The sequence below is a fragment of the Pelobates fuscus genome, chromosome 3 (assembly GCF_036172605.1).
Source record: "Pelobates fuscus isolate aPelFus1 chromosome 3, aPelFus1.pri, whole genome shotgun sequence".
NCBI classification, from domain to species: domain Eukaryota; kingdom Metazoa; phylum Chordata; class Amphibia; order Anura; family Pelobatidae; genus Pelobates; species Pelobates fuscus.
The window spans coordinates 337,323,743-337,350,927 of record NC_086319.1 but is presented as its reverse complement, the minus strand read 5'-3'; the positions used below and the strand labels follow the sequence as shown (position 1 = coordinate 337,350,927).

The window sequence follows — 27,185 nt, the reverse complement described above, 5'->3', positions numbered from 1 at the left end:
CATCTCCTCTGTTTTCTTATTTTTATTTTTTTGGGGGTGGGTGATGGGGGGAGGCATTACATTGATTTAAACCTTCCTAGTTTAGTAGTGGGTCCTGCCTGCAGATTCTATCTCTGGTTCTCTCTAGCCATATGAAGAACTTATGAACTTCAGTTTGTATATTTAGTTTATTCTTGGGGGAGATTGGCTGCTGTTTGTCAATACTGTTGCCAATACATTTTTAATATTTCAGTTATTATTTTTTTTTTCACTGATCAGATCTATAGTTTCACAAAGCCTGATAAAAGTAAATGTAATTTCGAAAAGTTTTTGAAAAGTTATATATGCTGCCAGCGATAAAAGAACAAACTCTGCAATCTTTCATCCTTTTTTAATTTAAAACATTTACCACAAGTGACCTGGCCGTGTTTCTATCCAGGTCACTTTTGAAAGCTATAATGAAGGAAAATGTAAATTTCTAAATGGCTGCAGCATTTGTTCGTTTATTGTGGAAGTTGGAGGTGGTGAACCCTTCCAGGGCTTTCCTGTGATGCCTCTCTAGATATCCATAAAAAATATGCAACAGGACTGCAAAGTGTCTAGGCAGTGAGAAGTGTCAACTACTTGTTAAAGATGGATTGTGTTTAAATTAACAATTAGAATCTTTGAAAAGTTCTGGTACCCATTTCCTGATGTTTGAATTGTTACCACTTTATTCATGAATTGTTTAAACATCTCTGTGACCGATCATGATTGCATAGTAGAATCACTATATTAGATGCCTAAGAAATTATCTCTTATACCTGAGGGAAATTATCTACATGTTAAATCACTTTGATTCCCCCCTGGTAAAGCAGTTAAATAGATAATGTGACCTCTAAAACAATTAATTTGCATATACTGTACTTTAATTTAGAGCTCTAGTAACAAATACGCTGAATACCTACAACAAAGACTCGTTTTTTCTGTAACGGCTATTTATGAGAGCTCTGTGGATTTTTTAAACACATCATTTATGGAATAGTTTATGCCGAGTCTACTTGTTATCCTTTTATACATTTAATTGGGGAGGGGGTGCTTTAATTAAAAACACAAAATGGGAACATCCCAGATATATACACTGTATGTCTTAATACAATGGCTGGCAACATAAGTCTTTAAAAATAATTTATATGGACACATATCATGTATATATTTTAGCGCTGTTGAAAGAAGTTGGAAGTTGAATGAATGAGCAATTGCCAGTCAAAATAAGCTCAAGTCTTGACATCTTCTCACAAATTAGAATAACATGTTTGTGCTACCAATATTACAGAAAGGTGGAGAATTTCTTGAAGGGTTTGTTGACCCTACTTAACTAACAAAAATATTTTTTTAAAAAATCAGTCCACAAAAAGAGTTAGTTTTAGACTTGTGGGAATAACATTACATTTGATGACTTCTCTGAGATGATTTAAAGGAACACTATAAGCACCAAAACAACTTTGGTTTAATGTACTGGTTTTTGTTGTATAGATCATGCAACTGCTTAATTATCTGCCTTTTAGGAGTTAAACATATTGTTTATGCAGCCCTCGTCACACCTACCCTGCATGCGATCTACACAGTCTCCCTATACATTTCCTTGAAAAAAAGAGATCTAATGTTTAAACTTCCTTTATTGCACAGCTTGTTTAAGTGAGAATGTCTTATCTACTGCTCTCTTAGTAGCCTACTAGAGCCTGCAGAAGCCTTCCCCGTGTGACTAAAGATCAATTAACAGACCAGGAGATGAACACCTCCAAAGTAAGCACAATGTGCTTTCACATCTGATTGAAAATGAAACCATTTTGTTATAGAAGTTGTGTTAGTCACAGTTAGTCTAGGACTGCATTAACAGAAACAGAAGCAATTTAATTCCTAAATGGCAGAAAATTGAGAAGTGAGTCTGCAGCGGCATGATCTATACACCCAAACTGCTTCATTAAAGGGAATCTCCAGTGTCAGGAAAACGATCCATTTTCCTGGCACTGGAGGGTCCCTCTCCCTCCCACCCCCCAATCCCCAGTTACTGAACGGGTGGAAACCCCTTCAGTCACTTACCTGAGGCAGCGGCGATGTCCCTCGTCGCTGTCTCCTCCTCCGCGCCGCTCCTCCTCTGCATTGCGCCGGCCGGTGGGCGAGACTGATCCTGCCCACCAGCCGGGGAGACCTAATGCGCATGCGCGGCAATGCCGCGCATTAGGTCTCTCCATAGGAAAGCATTGAAAATGAATTTCAATGCTTTCCTATGGGGAAATAAGTGAAGCTGGAGGTCCTCACACAGCGTGCGGACGTCCAGCGACGCTCTAGCACATAATCTGTGCTATAGAGCAGGAAGTTCCCTCTAGTGGCTGTCTAGTAGACAGCCACTAGAGGTGGAGTTAACCCTGCAATGTAATTATTGCAGTTTATAAAAAAATGCAATAATTACAGTTGCAGGGTTAGGAGTAGTGGGAGTTTGCACCCAGACCACTCCAATGGGCAGAAGTGGTCTGGGTGCCTGGAGTGTCCCTTTAAGCTAAACTTGTTTTGGTGCTTAGAGTATCACTTAATAGCTTCAGTTCACCATGATGCAGTGGCTAAAAAAAAATACACTTTTCCAATAGTCCTCGCTGTTCTAATGTATCAGTACAGAACAAAGAAAATAACACAGAATTTTATTTAAATGGGAAAATGAAAAGTTTAATCCGTTTACCCAGAACCATTAATATGGACGGTGCATTTTAGCTCTGATTAACAGCCTATACCTTAGCACCACGTGGTATCGATATGCAACAACATGAAAGTAACCAATATTATAATGCATTCCTAAAAGCTAATATTAATCTTTTACAGAATATTGTACTGGACATGGATTCATTAGACCTATTGTATTAGCAATTTTAATATGAAATGGGGTATCTTAAAACATCAAGTCACTATGGCAGTTGATTAGCTATTGATTTAACAATATTACCTTCAATTTAGACAACTGTCCAAGATCTTTAGCTGCACTGAAAATCATTTGAGCTCCCTAGAGAAAGAGAAAATGACATATCTATTATTAAACTGCATATAAGGAGATGCTCACAAACACAATGGGCATTGTAATATTACAGAGAGAGAGAGAGCAGAAAACTTAAAAACTGTTAAATCACATCAGCAGTAAAACAGACAATTAAACTGTAATTTATATTAATAATAATTATGTTGTAGGTGCCCATAGGGTCCACTGTCCCCAGGTGATACATATGCTTGAAAACATCCCTGGTCAATAATGTATCTACCTAGGCACAGTGGACCCTGAGGACACCCACGTTGTAAATATTATAGGTCTATCCCTTGACTGTACAATAAAACAGTAGTAGAGTAGCCCCACTGTCCGGGTGGTCAAAATGTGATGGACATTGCTGTGCTCATCAGTCCTTAGCAGTAACTGGGCACGTATAGCACTGTCGGTACCCATAATGCATTAGTTTAGGTCCATCCATTTTCTGGGAAATACTCATGGACAGACAATCCATTCAGCTGAGATTTGCTGGGCATTGCTCTGTACATCACTCCTTTTGAATGTAACATGAGACTCAGTTTCACTGACACTATATGTACATGGAATGCAATGTGTTTTGATACAGTTATAATTATGTTTCTTGCGTGTGGCAATATTGCTACACTCTAGATCATCCAAATCAAATGTATCAGACTGCTTAAACTCAATGTATCTGACCAATCTGCTTGCTGACTGTAAGGCTTTTACAGCCAATTATCTTTCTATTAATTTATTGTGTTAGAACTTGCTGTGGTAACAAGCTAAACCGCAAGCCACCATAAAGGCCAACTTAAGCAACTTTTTAGTGGGGGGGAGCACGCCCACGTTCTAGGGCTGAGGACACCCCGATTTTTGGTGTGCGCACTAAACACAATAAAACGGTGAGTACACATGTATTCTTATCTCTCTCTCTCTCTCTCTCTCTCTATATATATATATATATATATATATATATATATATATATATATATATATATATATATATTTGTTAACTTATGTTGTTGACCAAACTGAAATCTCAACATTTTATTGACAATCTGAATTTATTTTCATTCCAAAACCCTGGAGTATTATCAACCCGTTTTTTTAATACTTTTTGAGGACTGGGTACTTATTACTTGGATCCTAAAGTGCAGGTGTTTGATATGTTGCATATACAATAAAAAAATTGCGCTCCATTCTAGGACATACATACATATAAACTCTTTCTCTATTTCCCCACCTGGGGCATATTGTGATATAATACACTTGCTTGCTCCATTGGCACTCAAAAGTAATTGAAGTGACAGAGGTTGTATTAGCATTTAACTGCTAGAAGGAATTGCAATGTGACAATCTGAAACAAGCAAGGGTTAAAAACATACTACAAGACAGTGACACACATGTGCCTTGGGTAATGCTTCTAGAATTTAATAGGGACGCCAGCAAAATAAACAAATAAATAAATACTTTGATTTGTAAAGAATGCCATAGGCTGTACATAGCAACTAAGGGAATTCAGTCTGTCTCCTGGACTTGAGGATGGGTTAATGAGGAGAAAATTGCAGCACACTGTGTGTAATACAGAGATATGCCACTAAAGACCACTTGGGATTGTCTTATAAATTACAGAAAGAAAAGCTTCTGCTGACTGTGCTTTGTCACAGGGCAATGTTTAAATTAGATTTACACAAACAGAGAGGCAGTAATTTGCAGGAAGAATTGTGGAAGAAATCCCGTATCAGTTGCAAATCAGGTGTAGGTGCCACAAGCTGTCTTTATCCTCTTAACATAATGTAAATATCCCATAATAACTTTCCAAGTGTGCTGGCTGTGGGGTTGCAGTCCACTATTCTAGCTGGTATATTCATTCTGATGCAAGAGAATATGCAATCTCTTTCAATTGCTGTTTATTAAACAAATCATGAATCTCGATAAAAGGCATTTAAACCCAAACACCTATTTTGATCTTTATGGATTTCATCAAAGCGGAGCAGGCTATTAGCTCAATGTACTATAATGTACTATAACATGCTTAGCCAATGTCTGAGCGTAGTGCCACATGACACTGGGGCCTAAAATACTGTCCTCTCTTTTTGTTTCCCCTCTATATCCCTCTCTCAGTCCGTGAATGAGCAAAAGGGGTCTCTGTGTGTATATTTTATATATATATATATATATATATATATATATATATATTTATATAAACTAGTATTATCACCAATGCATTGAACACCATCATATACCTGTGTAGTATATTAAAGAATATATATAGAAGGCTTTTGCCTGAAATTGTGGGAGGGATTTTCAGCCCTATATAAGCTAACTAGTCCCCACTCACCTGTCTTCGTCGATCCGGAAGTTCCCGCTTTCGTTCCGCCTGACGTCATTCCTCCGCGACGTGCGCCACGCTGCCCGCCGGTTCCTGGCTGTCCCACGCGGCCTTCAGCGATCTCTCGTTCGTCTAACCGTAAGTCTTTTCAGTCCGTGCACGTTCTACTCACCCTTCACGATCTCTATTCGCACATCACCAGCTTTCCCAGTTCATCGCATTCGTTTTGTTTCAAACGCATGCCTTTCCATCCTCACGTGTGCATGCCGTTTCGGCTGCTTCCTTCCCGTTTTCATTAATTACGCATTTGCATATTTAAATGTTCGTTCGTGTATATTTATGTGTACCACTCCTGTGTTGATTAGTTTTTCATATATATGGGGTACAAGTGGGGGGGCATGGGGAACGGTTTGTTTGCCATGAATTCACATGAATGCTTCTGGTCATTTAAATTGGTTATATAATTGGCTGGCCTTTTGGACTCTAAATTTTCACGTGGTTACTGACTTCTTGGGTCTCCTCTGCGTTCTCTCCTTCTATATCCCCGGGGGTAATTCTGCCATTATAAGTTGCATCATCTTACAGGTATTTATTAATAATAAAAAAAAAAAATAAATAAAAAAAAAAAAAAAAATTTAAAAAAAAAACAAAAAAACTGTGGGGGGCTTCTAACCTGAATTTTGTTTTTATTTTTTATATTCTCTTAAACGTCACCTGGGTCCCTTCTCTACAATTCGGGGCATCCGCAGTACAAGCTAACAGGGTGTATTTTGACTCTGTGGGTCGTCTGGGCTACTACTTGTCGCTATCTCAATCATTCAGGTAAGGATAGCGCTCTCTATTCGAACACGTTCAGTCTCGTGGCTATTTTCTCCATCCCGTTTAGTTGTGGCTGGTTTCAGGGTTTTTAGGAGCCCAATAGCGGTAGTTTTCCCCCGGCTTCTTCGCCTTAGGTTAATGGTCCCGCGAGGCCATCACCCATCCTCACTTCGGAGGTTCCACGCCCCTCGGGCCAAATCATAGCTAGCCGCCTCGCATTGTGGCATAGAGAGGGCCTCACCTGTCACCCCCAATCTGTCTTATGCTTACAATTCACCGAGAGGCCAACGCCCCGCCACTACGCTCAGTGGCCACGAAATCCCCTCGCGCCAACTCATAGATAGAGCCTCTCAAGCCGCTTGGCAATTAGTAGGGCCTCACCTGTCATCAACCTAGTCTAATTGCTTCGCCACTGCGGCACTAGCTAGCCAACCAGCTCACAAAACAAATTCAATAATTAAATAAATAAACAATTAATTAAGCTTTCCCTTCTCTCTCCTTCTAACGCTACGTTTTCTCTCATGCCCATAGCATGTCCACCGCTTCAGCGCAAGACGATGAACAGTCTATTGCAAGCGTCCCGTCCAGGTCTAGCGTCCAGCCAGGAGAGCCTGGTGCCTCATCCAGCTACAGATCCTGGACCATTTCAAAGATCACGGCCGAGCTGAAGAGAAGGAGCATTCCCTTCCCGGCTACTGCCAGGAAAGCAGAACTCTTCCGTTTGCTTAATCCCCAAAATGCAGAGGTTTTGCCAGGCCCTAGTTCTGACGGTACTATCCAGAGTAGTCTGGCAGAACTACGGGGCATGATGACCTCTTTGGTGGCTTCCGTAGCCAACATAGGCGACAGGTTGGATACCCTGGAAGCCTCCGGCCAGACCAACATTACTGAAATCCCGGTTCCGCTGGTACAACCAGAGCCTGGCTCCGGAGGTAACCCCCCTACTATTCCCGTCAAAAAATCTAGCATAATTAATCCGGTGCATTTGATCCCTCAGAACCTTAAACGGGACATACTTGAAGGGAAAGATGTTAATTTAGCTTCCCTCCTCATCGCATCACAGGATATCATCGAGAACAGGTCTTACACTTTCGAGGATATCTCCGTGGTGATGAGAGCTAGAGACCCTAGGCTCAACAAAAAACTCAATATTCCCGAGTTCGTGTTAGCCTTTGGGTTGTATAGGGACGTAATTTGCTCTTCTTTTCCACTCCGCAGGGAAGAGCTGGACTTATACTTGCACAAGCTGGTGGACCTTGCCTACAAGTACGGTGGTTATGCGTTCTACGACTACCATAAGTCTTTCTCAGCCAGATCAGCCGCATCACTGGCACAGTTCAACGCTCCCACCGATTGGAGTCAGTTGGACACTGAATTATTTTGTAGACATTTCGCCGGGCTTAGGACACCAGCATGTGCAATATGCGCTTCAGCTTCTCACACTTCCAATTTTTGTCCCAGTTCCGCAGTAGCTCCGTCTACTAGTTTTGCTAACTCAGACTACTCTGGTCAGAGGCATATTAAAGACAAATTAGGCAGGCCTATAGTTTTTCTTGGGAAAGTGCAAGTCTGCAATAACTTTAATGACGGGGGGTGTACTTATAGCGCCTGTAGGTTGCTCCATGTTTGTTCTATCTGTTTCAGGGCTCACGCAAAAACAATGTGCCCGAACAAACTGTTTCCGAAAAAGGCAATTACACCAATAAACGTACCTAATTTGCAACGTTACCTGACTACACATCCTTCCTCACACTTGGCGGACTTTCTCATCTCCGGTTTCACCAAAGGCTTTCACACAGGTTTTGTAGCACTCCCTCCAGGCACACTAGAATGCCCTAACCTGCATTCAGCGTTGTCTGACCCAGCCTCTCTGAAGGATCTCCTCGATAAGGAGGTGGGTAGCAGCTTCATGATAGGTCCTTTCGCCACACCTCCTTTCACGTCCTAGAGAACAAGTCCGTTGGGCATAGCCACGGGTAAATTTAACGAAAAAAGAGGTTAATAATCGACTTCTCGGCACCGCACTCTTCCACCTCCCCAAGTTTAAATTCCCTTATTCCATCGGAGGAATTCTCACTACATTACGCTAGGATAGACGATGCCATTCAGGCCATCATTAACCTCGGTAAGGCAGCTTGGTTAAGCAAAACGGACATCTCTAATGCTTTCAAATTGCTACCCATTAAGCAGTCGCTCTGGCACCTTCACGGAGTTAAGTGGCAAGGGGAATACTATTTTGCAACCAGGCTGACCTTTGGCTCTAAAAGTAGCCCAAAACTCTTCGACATGTTCGCAGAGACCCTGAATTGGCTTTTACTCAACGAGTGCAGGTGCCCAGTAGTAATCCACTACCTCGACGACTTTCTGTACGTCGAACCTCACTACTGCACACCACTCAGCCTGCAGAAGGCACTCTCCTTATTCGAGGAACTAGGTGTTCCGGTAGCCTCTAATAAGACAGAAGGTCCTAAAACTGAAATCACCTTCTTAGGTATCACGATCAATTCGGAAACCATGCAAGCCAGCCTCCCTCAGGTCAAAGTAGATAGGATTCTAGATTACATTCGCACCTGCACCAACCTCGGGTCATGCACCAGGAAAGAGTTACAGTCTCTCTTGGGCTCTCTTAACTTTGCCATGAGTATTATGTCGCAAGGCAGATCTTTCATCTCCAGGTTGCTCTCGCTACTCCACGGCCTCCCTGACGATGACACTAAGATCAGTTTAGACAGTTCTGCAAGGGCTGACCTAGCTATGTGGGAACTGTTCTTATCCTCGTGGAACGGCAGGTCGTTATTCATCCCTCCCATCTCCGATGATTCTCCAGTGGTTTGGACTGACGCCGCCGCTTCAGTTGGGTATGCAGCAATATTTGGGGATGAATGGGTTTACGATAGTTGGCCACCTGAGACTAGTTCCCTAGATAACTTCGACAAAACCTCAGCGCGTTGTTCGAAATAGTATTAGTTTAATTGGGTAGTCTATTTGGAACCATTTAGGTGATCCACCCCTATCTTAAACAACTTTGATTTAGTTAACTCTGGTGATACATGTGCTCATGCATTTGTGTGTTACCCTTTTGTTAAATAATCTTGTTATCTCGTATTGGCTTTGTTTGAGTCCGTTGTATATACTAAGAAATCGAATATAGTGCATCAGTTACCGTTCTATGCGGCCAGTGTGATTAATTTTGAGATCATTAGTAGTTATTATTATCTAGTAACTGGCCAATCTCCAGTGAGTTTAATTGTGGAGTCTATTTTGGAATCAGTTAGGCGATCTACCCCTATCCTAGCGATCTTTTGTGGAGTGAATTCTAGTGGGACATATGCCCTTATAATGATGTTTAAAGATGTTTTTGATTAGTTTTGTCTGAACTTTCTCAGAGTTACTAGCATTCCTGTTGGTTTTCAGCCCTGCTTTCTATGAGTCCAGTTTATACATTATGAATGATATTCATTGCAGTAGTTACTATTCTATGCTGCCAGTGTGACTAATGTTTAAGTAATTGATTCCCCTAGCGTAAAATAGTTTAGTTGAATACTTTTAATTGCACGATTTATGTGTATGGTTGCTCTTTTATAATTGTTGCTATATGTCACCATGGTGATGACCCTTGGCCGCGTCATTGAGCGTGACGCCGTGCGGCTGCAGACGTACGTCGGGTAGCCCGCGGCAGTCCCGGTCCGGGCGTCCATGGAGTCAGAGGCTTCACAAGTGTGGTGAGTTATCATTATCTGTATGGTATATATGTGGGTTTATTTGTCTGCACAGTATGTCCTGACGAAAGCTTGAGGGGATCAAGCTGAAACGTTGACACCTTTGATGTTTTAGTGAGAAAAATAAAAGTTACATTTTATCAAGTCCCTGGAGTGCTATCTTTGAATCTTTCGTTGTATTTTGGCTGACAAGCACCGGCCATTGGACTACGGATCAGGTGGAGTGCAAGATTATTTGGTTTTTATATATATATATATATATATATACTTTAATATACTACACAGGTATATGATGGTGTTCAATGCATTGGTGATAATACTAGTTTATATAAATATATATTTTTTATAATAAACTAGTGACATAACCTAGTGGATATTTATCCAAGTCAAACTTCAATAAAAATGATACTATTTAGTTGGATATGATTAATATCAATACTCTGGTACAAACTTGAAAATGGTTGTAATTCACCTTTCTTATGCATATTTAAAGAACCACTATAGTCACCAAAACAACTTTAGCCTAATGAAGCATGGTTGGTGTATACATCATGCCCCTGCCATCTCACTGCTCAATTATCTTCCATTTAGGAGTTAAAACACTTTGTTTATGCAGCCTTAGCCATACCTCCAGCATGTGGCACACATATTCTTCCTAAACACTTCCTGTAAAGAGTCATCTGATGTTTACACTTCCCTGTTGTGTTAATATCTTGCTTGACACTGCATGAGTCTCCTGTATGTAATTAAAGTTCAATTTACAGAGCAGGAGATAAAAACTTCAGGGGCATCATCTATACACAAAAACTGGTTCATTAAGGTAAAGTTGTTTTGGTGACTATAGTGCCCCTTTAACTTTTGTTTGATTTGAAGAATTCCCTTTTTAAAGATAATAATATTACATTACAGTACACATTCTATTGACCCCAGAAGGATTAAAGGTTAAGTAGACCCTGCCTGACATAATAACTGCTTCTCTGAGGTTTGAACAGCTATTAGGGATTATACAGCCGGCGTGCTACTTATCAAGCCATCCCACTGTATCTGAATTGCGTGTTCCTTGCTTTCACTTCAATACCCTTTAACATGCCACTTATAACATTTGGTAGTTTTGCCTACACACAACAATTATTTAAATGGAGCTAGGATAAACAAGACGAAAATCAAGCCAGAGTCTGTCATAATGGTATACGCGAATACCACCCCTTTTGTGTTAACCATCTGCTTAGCATTCCACTACAATGTAATGTTAACATGTGTTAGATCACAATTATCCTAAGAACTGTAATTACTAGTGGCTTTTGGCAGCTTTGCAAGGCATGCTCTGTATGGCTTTATATCACCGCAGATGACAAAACCATCACTTCAGCTCATATAACAGATAAAAAGCAAATAAATGTAACAAATGGTCTATTTTATGTTTTAGAAACACGTAGGAAAGAGGAAAAGAAGGTTTACGTCCAGATGTTCACATCTGTCCATGTACTTGATTCAAGGGGGACATTATCAAGGTAAAAATTGAGGTAATATTATGGTAATGCCCTAAATATGGAGAACAATAAGGCTTCTGTTGACTACTGTTGAATGCTAAATTTAGCACTTTTCTGCAGAACTGATCCAGCTTAAACAATGCACCGTTATCATGGCAACTTAATATCCACTCTTATCTTGTGACATTTTTTTGCATCATTGTTATACTATCCTATACCAAGTGGTGAAAAACAAATGACAAGAAATCAAATTTTTTTTTTTTTCTCTGCTGTTTTTAAACAGAGCAATATTATTGCGGTGCAGTCCTTTCTGTAAGAACATATTGATATGAAAATTGAAAGTATGAATCTGTGTATCAAACAATTAACTGGTTGCCTATAACTATTAAAACACAGCTTTTAAGATTGTAGTGAAAACATATTCAGTTAGTTTTTCTAGCTTGGATGATTTAGTCTAACATGCTCAATTTGCTGGTGAATTTGTGACAAATGCCAATTTAGTGAATAACTTCACTAAACTCCATTGATGTAGAAAATTGAAATCCAAATTAGAAATTACGAAAAATAGGCAAAGTAGTCAAGAGTTGGAGAATTTTTCTGAATGAGCTATTTTAGCCTTACAGTTTACCATTCAGATTTTAATTCACTACTCGCTGCAGTTTAGCAAATACACCTGTGTATATAACTATCACAAAGTGACATACAGATTTGGTAGTAGCCAAAATACAATGGTTCCATCTAGCCTGTCCTTTTCCAGTCTAACGGTACAGGCATTTAGTTTTAATTGTGTTTTCTGGTTTTCAAACCCTTCCATTGATATATCAAAAGGGACAGTGGAAACACCACAACCACTACAGCAAATGGTTATGGTGCTTACCCTCTGCCTTTAAGAGCAGTTCCGTACATCTACAATTAAACTCTTCTTGTAAAATATATAAATTTATAAACATTTATGGAGGTTATTTATTTTTATTTTTTTTAAATGTCTGTAAATTAATGTTTACGGATTATTACAGTGTCACAAGTGAATTTATTGGCATATTCAGCAAACCATCACCAGATCAGTCAGCCAGCCAGCCAGGCAAAGGTCATTTTTGTGTATCACACTAGCACAAATAATATTCCATCTATGCATGTCTGCTTGCTTTTATCCAATACAAACTAAAGCTCTGTGATGTCTCAACTAATGGATTCGCGAGCAACATTTCAAAACGACTAACAAATGTCAAAACTAGTCAAAAGAACAGACTGATATATTTATTCCCTTCCTGGGCTTATTTAACTGGTGTTTGAATTTGCTGTGATCTGCAGTTCATAATGTCAGATTTTCACTACTTTGTTTTGTAAATCCAGTCCCGTGTGAGTTGCAAAATCTGTTATATGCTCTGGCTGAGGGGAAAATAAATGCACAACAAAAAATAGTATTCTAAGAGGGTTTGAGATTTCAGATTTTCAAAAGCATTTTTCTTAGTTAAATGTGCTAAACTGATGTGTTCACGCATTGTCCTCCTTGACAGCGCTTGGAGTCTGAATTATTGAATGCTCCTGTTAAGATACATGTTCATGAGTCAATGGAAAGGTCAAACAGACTAAACGTGTATCTGAATCTGATCATCTCCTGGCTAGTTAAGAATCTTAGGTGAGAACTGCTTTTGGCCTTTTGTCTATGCCCTATTCACTTTGAGCTCCAGAATTCTGAAACAGAAGTCAGAAATCAATACAGCCCGTGTCCCTGGAATTTAGTGAACATTGTACATTCCGTTGTGTAAATGTATATGTGCATTGATCAATTAAAACGTAAGGTTTCTGACAGCACTGATGTTAACTCACTGGATCCACGTTTACTGGGTTCAGTCTAAAGCCTGATGGACACGTTAACCATGCTGAGGTTGTGCAGACTATTGATCATATGTATACATGGAGATAAACAAGAAAGCTGATTATTGCAAGATACAACTAATTAAACATTACTCACACTCTGATCCGTTAAAGGTGGCAGTACAATTTGTTTTTCTAGTTTGTTAAGCACCAACTTCCATAGCTCTTTCAAAACACGTTTCAAAACAGTCTTCTCACAGATTTTGGCTGAGACAGATAATCTGAAATAAAATTAGACATTTATTCATTATTTTTTTTTAATTTTATTTATAAACCTTGATTATAATTCATTCATAAAGCTCCAAGATATTTCATGTATTTTCTTTTATTCAGTATTTTTACAAACACACAGACAGACAATGAGACATATGATCAAGAGAAGTTTCTAACTCAAAGGCAAGTCAAAACATGTGGATGTTTCAGCATTACCAATTAACTCATATGGGTACTCTAGGCACGAACACAACTTAATGAGTGGTTAAGGTGTCTGTGTTGCACGGTGACCTCTTTTATTTTTTTATTATTCTATATGTCGGTTACTTGTTGTCAATGATTCCATTTCTATTATTGTGAGGTTCTATGGAATATATTGGTGCTGCTACCCATTCGGTTTAACATTTTCAGGTAAGATGGTGCCAATGACCTCCTAGCACAATAACAACTTCATTGTAGTGAAGGTGTTGTGGTGCCCGGAGTAGTCCTTTAGACTACTAAGACATTATCAGGACTTTTTGATTTTTCCTTAGTATTTGTTTGTGGTAAACAAGAAAGTCTTCAGGATGTTCCTAGGGGCTCAGCCACATCAAATTGTGAAAGTAAATGTATATTTTGAAATTAATGTATGTGGTATCTGAATCCTGTTTTAGTACTTACTGAAATATTTAATGGTTTACAGATGGAGCAGATGTCCGGATTCAAAACTCAATTATAAGTATGCACACGCAGCTCGCTAAGGGCATACAGAGACCTCTTACAGGGACTGTGTATAATTTTTAGCACTTTCTAAGCTATCTTTGTGCCTGTTGACCCTTCCACATCACATTACCACCAGTGCCTAGGCTGTGTGTGATATTTGTAGCTGTGTGTACAATATGTACGGGTAGTTCTCATATGAGCTAAGTTGGTCTTTCTCCATGTCTGGATACCTGTCTGTATTTTTAGCAGTATTTTTAAATATTTGTTCTAGTTGCATTAATGTTGGGTAACTATAATTACTTTCTCCTGTGAACTTAAATTGATTAAATGTCCGTGTGTGTGTGCTTGTGTATATGAGTGTGTTCATGTGTGTACACAATCCTCTACAGAAGGCTAACTGCTGCCCGTGATTACTTTATTTTAGCTTGAGAAATGTATTGGACCAGTGCTCATTTTGGTGACAGATTTCAGTTTAGTTTTAGTCATAGTCTTTTGACTAAAAAGCCATTTTAGTTTTAGTCGTGTTTTAGTCATCTGAATTGTTTTAGTCTTAATCTAGTTATAGAAGAAAGAATGTCCCTTTTAAGGGGCTATTGTTGTGTGAAGGGCAAAGAATTTGTACAGAAATTACCAATGGACTTAAAGTCCAAAGGGCACAAAAAGGTCCCTTATAATGTTAGAGAATAAAAACACAATTTTATTTAGAAATGATTATACAACAGGACAGAAGTTACACACATGAAAAACACATATAGAACCCCATTTAAAAAACAAACAAAAAAAACACATAGTCTTTTGACTATAAAGCCATTGTAGTTTTAGTTGTATTTTAGTCATCTGAATTATTTTGGTTTTAGTTGTATTTTAGTCTAAAATCTAAAAAGTTTAAGTCGACTAAAATTTGACTAAAATTGTTAATCAACAAAATGAACACTGCATTGGACCATCCAAGCTAGTGACTCTCAAGATCTATAGTATTAAGAACACTGTCTTAAGTTAAAGCTTATAGACTATCAGAAGCTTTCGGTGAAGTTGTTATAAGTCTGCACATGGGTGCATATTCTGTTTAGTAAGGATAGTTTTTATGACCACATTCAGTACTGTAGAAACTAAACTTTACTTTCTATTTCCTCTCTTACATTTTTGAAAAAAAAATTGTTCATTTTATTATTTTGGAAAAGTTTTATAGTGAAGATGAAATAAACAGTGTCTCCAATACACAGCCAGTCATCACTCAACAGCACATAGTCTGCAGGAAACAGTAAAACAAGGTTTCATCCTTCAAACAGCACACATGAGCCATTCAGCCTTGGCAGAGAAATGCAGTAATGGCCAAAGGATGATGCTGAATCAAATATACACATTAAGAATGTTTTTTTTTTTTTTTTTATCAATGAGGACACAAAAAGAGGCTATAAAATGGTCAAGAACAATCATGATACAAGTGCTTTACGCTAATGCTTAAACCTCAAGAAGAGTTATTCACCAAAGTGATAATTGTTCGAAATTCAAAGCAATTTTAAAAATTATGGCTAAAGTACCCAAACTGGAAAAAAAATCTCTTATCAATTACGCATGCGGTATGGCTAATTTGACCTTGGATTTTAAATTTACTTTGAATTCAGCTTGATTTCAAAACAATTCTAACTTCAGAAAATAACATTAAAAATGATTATATTAAAATGAGACATTTGTAAATCTTACTGATAAATTTGATATGTTATGTGTTAAAATAAAAATATTAATGATAGTGTTTTGCAATTAAATGTTTTTGTTGCGAAAATAAAAGTTTACTTTTATTTCTTATTCTATTCTACATCCTATATGTAGCATTTTAAAATATGAGCCAAATATAGCAGTAAATCTACAATCACTGAGAACAGACAGGTATAAAATGGTCAGACCATGATATAAACTGAATAGAATAGAAAAAGGGGTGTTTAACCCCTTAAGGACCAAACTTCTGGAATAAAAGGGAATCATGACGTGTCACACACGTCATGTGTCCTTAAGGGGTTAAAGAATAAAAAAAAAAAAACATGACTTGCCTCAAGCACAGGAACAGGTTGGAGAAGGGTCGGTAGATGAGTTAAACTGTTGTGAAAACTGAGATCCATGAGTCTCAGAATTTTATGGGGCCTTGTGAAATGACAATTTTTTTTTTTATATTTGCTAATTATCCTTTTTCCTACTTGCAATAGACCAAACGAGTCGTGGATCCCTCCAGCTCACTTTATAAACCCCTTTTTTAGAGTGTCCCTTATTCACTAAGTGATTTTTTTTTTTCATACAGGTTTATTTACTAAAGTGAGAATTCAAATGAATTCAAAGAGAATTTTAAATTTAGGGTCAAAATAGCCAATTTGGAAAAATTCAGCTATGCTTACAGATCATCTACTCTGGCTTTAAATTTGAAATTAAATTTACAATTCACTTTGAATTCTCATTTTAGTGAATAACCCTGATAGTCTCTTTACCTTTGACCTTTCTTCAACAGTCTTTATCCATGTTTCTCCACAATCTCTGATGCCTACCGTCTTTTCCTAGAGTCTTTTTCCACCTATATTTTGCCAATCATTCTTCTCCCCATAAATCAATCCCCTGTATCCAATCCTTGTTTACACCACTATCTCCTGTAGTCCATATTTTGTTTTACCTTTTGCTCAATATATACATATTTGCACCTATCCTTGCATATCATTATCATATACCTGGGTGGGAGCAGTTCCTGCTGGTACATAATATGCAAGGCTTAAGGTGCTCTTACAGAGTGTTAGGACACAGTCTACAACAGGGGCGCCCAAAAGGTAGATCCCCGGATTTTTTTAAACTACAGCATCCATGATGCTTTCTCATTCTAAAGGCATGCAAAGCACCATGGAAGTTGTAGTTCTGCAACATCTGGGGATCTACCTTTTTTGGGCACCCCTGGTCTACCACAACAGTTTAGTTCCTCATAAAGATAGGACGAGATAAAATCTCTGCTCAAATGTAGGGTTGTGCCATATAATTTGTAAGCACTGTGACTGTATAGTGGATTATGGTGAACAAAAATAAATAAAAACATTTAAAGTACCAAAATGAATACATTTTAAATTGAGTTATTTGGTGCATAAATGCTCTAACTTTCCTCTGACGGTGCAATATATTATCATTTATGAGAAACAGCAATGTTTACATTTGGGAAAGACTCTAGTGGCAATCAAACAGAAAGCCACTTGAGTCACTTCCTACTTATATCTTTCAATGTTCGACCAACTTCATCACAGAAAAAATAAAAATCATATTTGCAGCTTGATGATGCTGAATGTGGCTAGCTATTGCTAATGCTTCTCATTATATTTAATGTTTAATTACATTGTTGGATAATGGCAATTGCCACTAATAATAATAATAATAATAATAATAATAATCATAAGGAGTCATGTGTATTTAATTATTCTCCATGAGAAGTATCCTGTTCAACATAAGTCATCAGAATTGTTGACTTCACTGGAGGAGGAAGTCAAGTTTTAAAGTATTTGGGGAAATTAGTTTAGAAACATTTTCTAGGTCAGCTTAAAATGTGCAATTCAGGTTTCAATCCACTATTTTGTAAATATATCCAATTTGTTCACTTTGAAATGTTTAAAAAAAAAAAAAAAAACTATAAACCATCTATGCTGCAGGTAATGAGTGGTAGATGCAGTCCTGTTAAAAGGGACACACCAAACTCCAGCTTGCTGAATTGCTTTATGTGTGAAGAGTGTGCCCTCTTCTTTTCATTTTACAATACAAATTTGCACTTTTATACACTGATCAACCACAACATTAAAAACACTGACAGGTGAAGTTAATAATATTGATTATATCATTACAATGGAACCTTTAAATGGGGGGGATATATTAGGCAGCAATTGAACAGTCAGTTCTTGAATTTCACGTGTTGGAAGAAGGAAAAATGGGCAAGCAAAAAGATCTGAGTAACTTTGTAAGGGCAGAAAAGTGATAGGTCAGAGCATCTCCGAAATGGCAAGTCTGATGGGGTGCTTCCAGTATGCAGAGGTTAGTAGTGGTGCAAGGAAGGACAACTGGTGAACCAGCATCAGAATCTTGGGTGCCCAAGGCTCATTGATGCACTTGGGGAATAAAGGTTAGCCTGTGTGGTTAGATCATACAGTGGAGTTACTGTAGCTCAAATTTCTTAAAAATGTAATAATAGTTATGAAAGACATTTTTTGGAACACACATTTTTGCTGCATATGAGGCATTGTTTACCTGTGGAAGAGATTGCAGCAGGATGCACTATTGGGCTAGGGGAGTCCAATGAAGGCAGTTTAAGGCTCTGGGCAGTGCACTGCTGGGAAACCTTGGGTCCTGGCATTCATATGGTTGTTACTTTGGCATGCTTCACCCAACTAGAGATTGTTGCAGAACAATTGCACCCGTCATGGTAGTGGTGTTTACTGAATGAAGTGACCTCTTTCAGCAGGATAATGCACATGCAAAAATTATTCACAAATCCAGGTTTGAGGAACATGACAAAGCGTTTAATGTGTTACCTTGGCCACCACATTCCCAAGATCATAGTCTGATGGAGCATCTGTGCGATGTGCTGGGACAACAAATCCTGTCCATGGAGGCCCCAATTTGCAACTTAAAGGATCTGCTGCTAATATCTTGGCCATATGATTTGGGTAACCAGTGTAACATGCACCTAATCTAGTGCTAAAATCAGGGTGCTAAAATGGGATAAAATTCTTTGTTACCACACCAAGACCACATGTATGTACTAAAAAGGATCCATAGCACACCAAATTATGGACAAACTGCAATTTTATATAATATATAAAAATGTTGGGGTGTTTTGGTCTCCAGCCCTAGGTCAGTACATGTGATAAAACACTGGTTGGGTTATGTGGTAGCACTTTATTGAGGCTCACCTTGTATGTATCTGTTTGTAATGTACTTTATTTCATACATCAACTATTTTGTGTACTTAATGTGTTACATAAGATCTATGTTTTTGCATAATTTGGTGTGCTAATGTCTTGGTGCCAGATTCTACAAAACAAGTTCAGAAGTTTTGTGGAGTCCATTCCACGAGCTGTTTTGGCAGCACTAGGGGGTCTACACAATATTAGGCAGGTGGCTTAAATGTTGTGCCTGATCAGTGTAAATTAACCTTGTTACAGTTCCATGGCTGTCAATCAGACAACTAGTTATGTTACTTCCTGGTTTGGTTACATCAGTGGAGCTAAACTCAAGAGGCAGCGATTGCCAAGAGCACCTGCCTTGCAAAGACTTCTCATTGAGCTGCATTGGGAAGTCTGTGATTGGACAACCACAGAAAGGCTGGGCTGGGTTTGCAGGGGATGGCTTGCAAAGGCTTCAGACAAAGGATTTACAGCTTTTGCAAGCTGTTTTTAGATCTACCCCCAATTAAAAACGCATATTTTTCATTAGCATATATCTTATAAACTGTAGGTTATTTGTTTTTGGATTTGGGTAATTAAGTCTCCATTTAAATATTTTTCTTTCTCAGATATGTTGCTATCTTTTCCCCAATTTGTATTTTTTGGAAATGTATTTAAGAGGATAATAAATACTAACGTTTTATCCAGAAAATCCATTAGGGGACGAAGCACAATTTCCGCATCGACAGCTGCACTGTTCCGGTTTGCAGAAGTGGCCCCGTTTCCTTTCATCTGATTTAATTCCATGCTCATTTGTCTCACACAATCCTCAATAACAATCTGGAAACTGGGAGCAGAAGAGTGTGGAATACAAGGTTTAGAAAGAAAAATTTAAATAATAATGTGATAGACAACATGATAGGCCAACAAACAAGACTCTTACAGGTCACATTTTCCCTCATTCCTTTGTTAATCTTCACCACCATTTGGCACACATTTAGGACATTATTTATGAGATTGTCCATTATACAACCAAGCTGATTTAATATTTTGCCTGTCAGTAATAATATGTATTTATATTTAGGACACATATTTACAAAACATTTTGTTCTGTGGAATTCCTATACAAATTACAACAATTCTACATAGACATTTGAATCTGATTTTGATTCATAGTATTTGCATTCAAACTACATATTTATTGCTATGAAGAATGTTCGACAGTTTGTTTTTTGTTTCAAACTGTGTGTGCAATTCTTCAGGGATTATATATACTGTTAAATGTCTGATTTAAATGACATCACCAAGCACCATACCAGTACAGCTCATGAGTACCCCCCATTAGAAACAGTCAAATTGTTTTAGTTTTGAATACTTATCTGGAGGGGCAGAGCTCTCTATCTGAGCTAAGTACTACTGTGCAATCTTAGCTTATTGGCTGAGAGCAATCATGAGCAGGGCTTATCTCAGGAGAGGTAACAGAAGTTCCTGAGCAGCTCTCAGTATTGGAGGTAGTCTACACGTAAAAGGGTTTGACTACTGGCAATGGGGGGTGGCCATTGTATTGGTTATGGTATTTAAGCTGTATTGGGTATGGTGCTTTGAGTTACATAGTTACATAGCATCCATCAAGTGCAGCCTTTCACACATCTGTTTTCGATGTTGATCCAAAAGAAGGCAAAGAACAAAGCAAACAGGAAGCACTTTCCAATTTTGCAGCAAACTACGAAAATAAATATCCTTCTTGACCCCAGAATTGCACTCAGATCTCTCATCCAAAATTATATCCCTGTATATTCTATGTTTGCAAGTATTCATGCAGTCTCTCTTTAAGCAGCTGTAAAGACAATGATAAAACCACCTCTTCAGGCAGAGAATTGCAAATCCTTATTGTTTTTACTGTAAATAGGAACATTGCCTTTGCCTTAGACTATATCTCCTTCCTTACAGTCTAAATGTGTGAGCTAGTGTCCTGTGTATAGCCCTATTTATGAATAGATTTTTAGCCCTGAATATATTTGTATAATGCGATCATATCCCCTCTGAGGCACTGTTTTCCTAAAATTAACCAATTTCAATTTGTTAACTTTGCTTCTTAACAAAAATCCTCCATTCCTTGTATTAATTTTGTAAACTGCCTCTTCATTTTTTGCTCCTTTGAATTCATTTTAGACATTTACATAATGTTACACTTAATGTAGATAGATAGAAATGAATATGCCATACACAAACATACACAAGTTATTTTGAAAACAATCATTAATCCTTGAAGGGTTTCTCGAACCCCTTTTTGTACTAATAGAATAATTCCCTAATGCTCAGCGCACCCTTTTATGATGTCACGGGAGCTGCGCTAAGTTCCAGTTAAAGGTTTATAATAGAGAAGCCTCTGATTGGATGATTTAACGTGCTTGCACTGTGAGCTTGCAAAGAGAGAGGAAAGGGTACGGGGCACATGAAGGAGGGAGAGCAGGATTAAAAAAATATTGCAGCAGTGGATAGGGAGGCAGGGAGGGCTAAATTTGCTGTGGGGAGAGGAGGGGCAGATACAAGTTTACCCTTGCAGGCTCTTCCTGCAAGGGAGAAGCAGTTATATCTGTCAGCAGTATGCAGTGCGCGCTGATGACAGATGTAAATTATGCACAGAATAGACATTACATGGGCTTGGGGTGTAACTAGCCCTCAGCACACAATTGGCAATAACACTGCACATCCAGGCTCCTACCACCATGACCACTTCAAATCACTAAAGTGGTCATGGTGGTTGCAGTAGTCCTTTAAGGATTCCACGTTCTGAACCAACACAAAACCTAGAATTTGCAGAATGTGTGTGTTCAACTGTAATTTTAGGGTTTCTCTTTAGGTGCCCTCATATATATTATATATTGTCTTTTAAATGTATTTCTTTTAGTATATATATATATATATATATATATATAGATATATACACACACCTAACACATTAAGTGTGAATATAATGTTATAAATGGGGACAAATGCATGTTTTCACAATTTTGCTTATAATAGTTTTAACAAATCAACTAGTAGATCAAAATAGATTTACATTTTGGTACTGATTGTTAAATACCTCATATGCCTAGATTGCTAATACATTTTCGGTTGTTAACGCTAACTTAAAACTAAAACCCCCTAACAATCTACTAACCCTACCCTTAATTCTATGCTTACACTAACTCTAGCTGTATAAACCTAACCCTACACTATTCCTAACCATAAAACAGCATTAACCCTAATCCAGTATTAGCCCTTACCTTAAAAAAGTTAAAAAAGTAGACAGCAGTATGTTGCTGCTATATAATGTCTGTTTTCAGCATTACAGGCATATATACCTGTAATATGGATGTGCACGAGTAAAAATATTTGTTTTGTTTTGATTGGTTGCGTTTCAAATTTTGTTTCAGCTGAAGTTCAGAAATTGCTCATTTTGAATGAAACGATATTTGGAAAAATTTCCATCCTAATGTCATGAATTAATTCAAGCTCCTTTACGGAAAATGTACTTTGCACATATTAGATTAGCATGGCTTACCTCTCACCAAATGTACAACTTAATTCATCCAGCACGGTACTGAGCTTCACCTGAAGATCTTTCAGCATCGCGCTTGCATCAAGGTCCAACTGTAGAAAAGACCATGTATTTTAATGGTAAGTATATGTTACAACAATTTCTATATTTATTGTTTAAAAACCAGGCATCATAAAATATATTAATACAATTACATTATATAAGTTTGTTGACATGGAAGTAAAAGATAGGGGTCTGGTAAAGTTTGGTTGAAGGCATATAAGCCAACATGGTCACTGAGCATGAGAGATGGAGAAGTAATAAAAGTGAGCAACTAGGAAGTTGAAATTGGAATATCGTGATGAGAAACAGATTGGAGCGTTTCACCTTCCAACTGTAACTTGGACCTCAATTTGATATTTTTTTTCCTATTATCACAATTTGTTAGAAAAACTTTTCAAATGACTTATCTACCGAACTCCCCATTAACGTAAATAGGAGTTTTTGTAGACAATCACAGGAGACGTTTTTCAAACAGATTGTGATAATTACAAAAGCTTATCCAAAAATAGAAAACTGAGTTCTTAGAGGGAAAACTTGGTATTTGTATACTCTAGACAAATTACAAATGTAACCAGTGAAACAAAATAAACAATTATGTAGGAATTTGAGAGCTGTCGTGTTTATCATCTAACATACTTTCTTTTGCAGGACAGATCCTTACTGAGACTCACATCCAACAGTCATGCTTTGTAGACCTGTGCACAGCAAGAAAATTTGGTGCGGGCAAACCTTTTTTTTTCCAAAAATTTTTTCAGGAACACCTGAATTTTGGCTGAATGATGGTTCAGCTCAGCAGAATTTTCGAACATAGATTTTGATTTGGAATCTGAATCAGGAGTACCAAAAAGGTGTCAAAATTGACCAATCGCTGTGCAGTAAAATATATACATAATATAATGTTAATTATATGTAATATTATAATGTATATATTTTGCAGTATACTGGTAAGAACATTAGACTGCCATTTGTTTCACAGATAAAGTAAGAAAAAATAACTAATGGAGGGAAAACTAGCAGGAACAGTAAAAAAAGATTTAAAAAAATCTATATTTATATATTGATTGAATACTAATTCTAATGCTTCTAACGGGTGAAGTTTTTAGAGTCTACAGACTGATCTGCTCTTGCAAGGCAGCACCACCATCAATATTTATATTTACACTACTTTGTTATGCTCATCCTTATGTTCCTTATGGTATAAATATAATTAGCACCGTTCCTAACTTTTTACCTTTCATATATCAGTTTATCAGTAATACAATAATTATTTTCAACTTTTTTTCAGTTTGACGGTGATCATTTTAAATTATGTTACAATTTTCACATTCTCCATGACAGTTACAGATATCAACAAGCAAAAAACACACAATATGAGAACTCTGCCAACAGGCTTATGCTCAGAGAAACTGTCAGGTCCCCTGCCCCCGAGCCACTCGCACCTTTCTTACCCCATCACAGCGAGCGGCGCCATCTGGTCCCTGTCTCCAGACTGGCAGTGTGTCTGACGCTGCACGCTCCAGAGCAGCTTCCTTATATGTGTGCTGGACCCGGCACACAGTGATGACCTCAGAGACCACAAGCGAGGGAAGAAACTCCTCCCACGTATTGTGGTTAACACTAATTGGAGGTTAGCCAATCAGACACACCCTGTGTGTATATAAGCTAACCTCTCCCTTGCCTCAGTGCCCTGTTGTGGTCTTTGGTTTACCATTAACTGTTGCACTTGTTATTTAGATTTCCTGGTTACTGATATTTGGCTTTGTCTCTCGTTATTCCATCTCTCTGTTTCCCTTGACCTCGGCTTGTATTTTGACTATCCCTTTTTGCATATTCCGACCATTCTAAGGATCGGTATTGCAATTCTCTATACTCTGTCCTGTCTGTGTGTTATGGTTCCCTAGTGAATATTACAGAAACTCAATACCTTGCCGTTCAGTTAATCCTGCTCAGGTCTCAAAAATAGTTTTTGTTCACTTGTGCCATTACACAGAGAACTTATACTCATTTGTCAATCAGGCCGATCCTGCCCAAAAGGGCAGTTAAGATCCGAAATGCTGGCAATTTCCCCCTGCACAATGCAGTCACAAACAAGGATGCAAAGTATTATCAGTAGCCAACCAGATTCTGTGGTTTGCCAAATATTCCCAGCATTCTACGGTGTTCTTTGTTTGTATCTCATTGGCTGTCAGTGATCATCTGACATGCTCAGCCATGATATAGCCATGAACTGCAGGAGAGCTAACAGAAGCTCCTAAGCAGAAACGTCTGGCTCTCTGTGGAAGTAGTGAGAGCAGGGAGTAGCTCCAGGCAGACCCAAGGTAATAATTAAGTTTGATTAATTTAAATGGGGAAACACCAGGGCAATCCTGGCACCATAACCATTACAGTGCTCTGTAGCGGTTATGGTGCTTGGAGTTTTCCTTTAGAAACAGTAGCTAGTGTCCTAACCAAGATAGTTGGTATGGTACATGCTTTTGTCAACTGAATAAAATAGTATTTGTTCTCTTTGCATTTTAAAAATGATTAAATGAGTAGACACAATGTATAATTTCACCTATTCTTTAATCCTCCAAGCTGTAGATATATGAACCACATATGTCCCTGGCATCGACACAGTTAATAATAGTGATTTGTGTTTAACCGGTGGATTTGGAGAATATATATTAGTTTGATGTGTTTACTTCCTGAGTTTCTGCTTTCACTGCTTCCTACTTCCCAGGCCAACATCAATTACATTTAGCATTAGCGTGACAGCCAGGATTATTTACAGCCAACATGTACACAAACTTTCAAGCACCAGGAAACTAAAATCTATTACAAGAATAAATATACAAATCAGAAATAAATTAATGATCCCAACAGTGAAAAACAAATAGAACTACATTCACAAAATCTCTGAATATTTTATGCTGTCAAATGTTCTTTTGTTTATGAGGCAGAGTTTCATAATCTTATTTAAAAAGTAATATTTTTGCAGTGTTCCTCCAGCTGTATGTAAAATTGAATAATATGACGAATAGGGAAAATGGGAAAGAAAGAATGTTGAAGGGCTTATGAATGCTGATAGAGGCTAATTCACTGTGAACCCTTGCTCTAAAATAATACAATGAGCTATGCTGCATGCACAGCAAAATCTTTAAAATCACTGTGAACGAGAAAGGTTCCTCTCACTCTGGTAACATTTATCCTAGTTACAAGATCTAACAAACTTTAAGAAAAAAATGGTAAAGGGAGAGAAATACCGTTTCTCACTTCCTGTGATATGCATCCAAATATGTCCAAGTTCTCTTACTATGCAAACGTTTATATGCACGGTGATCACAGGTCTCTAGGTAATTCCATTATGCTTAAATGTGCAAAAAACAATAATTAAAAAAAAAACCACAATATACAAAACTAGGGTGACATGTAAATATTGGCATTAATATAAATTTATATATTTGTTTATATTATTCAGGACTGTTGTAAGTCAAAGGTAAAGAGCAGTATGAAATATTCATTCTACTCAACTGCTACATTGAATTCTCACCAAATTAAATATGCTCTAGCCTTTAAAAAAATGTCTAGCATCTTATGTATTAGCGTGAGCAATCCAACTGACATTGGGAGATATGAAAAAGGGTTTAGGCAGACATGGTTGGATGATTACCAAAATGACAAGTTGCCCTGTAGGGCATCCAATCAGTCAACCACTCTGGAACGGGCAGAATGTACTTTTAATACCCTAGCATTGCCTCAAGAACATGTTTAAACACAATCGCACATTACGTTATCGGAGGAAAAAAACATTGACCTAAATTACAAGTCTGCGTCGGTACACAAACAAGTTTTTTCTACTTTCATCTGGGTATTGTGCAACAATTATCAAAAGCACCTGTAATCCTTTCACAATCTTTTCCCAAAGACACTGCCGAAGTCAGAATAAGGATATCAAGCTAAAGCCGTCCCTAGACCATAATGTCATCATTAATCTTGTGATGTCAACCTTGATAGGCTGATATCACAAGGGCAATGTCAAGAAACAGGTTGAAGGTTACAGACAGCCAATTACTTTTATGATTCTAATAAGTGACAGGTGTGTCATTAATCTACTATGTTCCATGTTACGTGTGATTTTTTACATATCCTCTAAATGGACCTTTTAGGTATTGTGCCCATGTGGATGTATGTTGTTGGTGTATTTTGTTGGTGTAATTGATAAACTAGGAATCATTAGTAAACATAGCTTGCATACGTCATCAAATCTGAGGAGGTGTTTGTGGTGACCATTTTGCATATGGTCATGGGGTATTAGTTATTTTTTAAAAAGCATTTTTCAATGTTGATTTTGCTAATATTTCAATGATCCTATTAAAGTGTTCCTTACTTCACTTTGTCAGGATACTGATCACTGAAACTTGTGTGCTTAACATTATCCGATAATGGTAAAAGTGTTGTTAGAAGGTACTGGAATGGTAGGCTTGTGATCACTTGTGATCAACATTGGCAATCATTAGCAGGGTTATTCATTAATGTGAGAATTCAAAGTGAACTTACATTTT

General features: G+C 37.8%; 1 protein-coding gene across 1 annotated transcript in view; it reads right to left on the bottom strand.

Moving 5' to 3' along the window:
* UNC13C (unc-13 homolog C) overlaps positions 1-27,185 on the bottom strand; it is a 507,695-nt gene that overhangs the window by 63,184 nt on the left and 417,326 nt on the right. Inside the window, exons 26-29 of the mRNA XM_063449078.1 lie at positions 22,606-22,694; positions 19,753-19,902; positions 13,343-13,466; positions 2,957-3,013 (exon numbers count right to left, since the gene is read on the bottom strand). Of these exons, the coding sequence (XP_063305148.1) occupies positions 2,957-3,013; positions 13,343-13,466; positions 19,753-19,902; positions 22,606-22,694 (420 nt within the window). The remainder of the gene's footprint in view (positions 1-2,956; positions 3,014-13,342; positions 13,467-19,752; positions 19,903-22,605; positions 22,695-27,185) is intronic.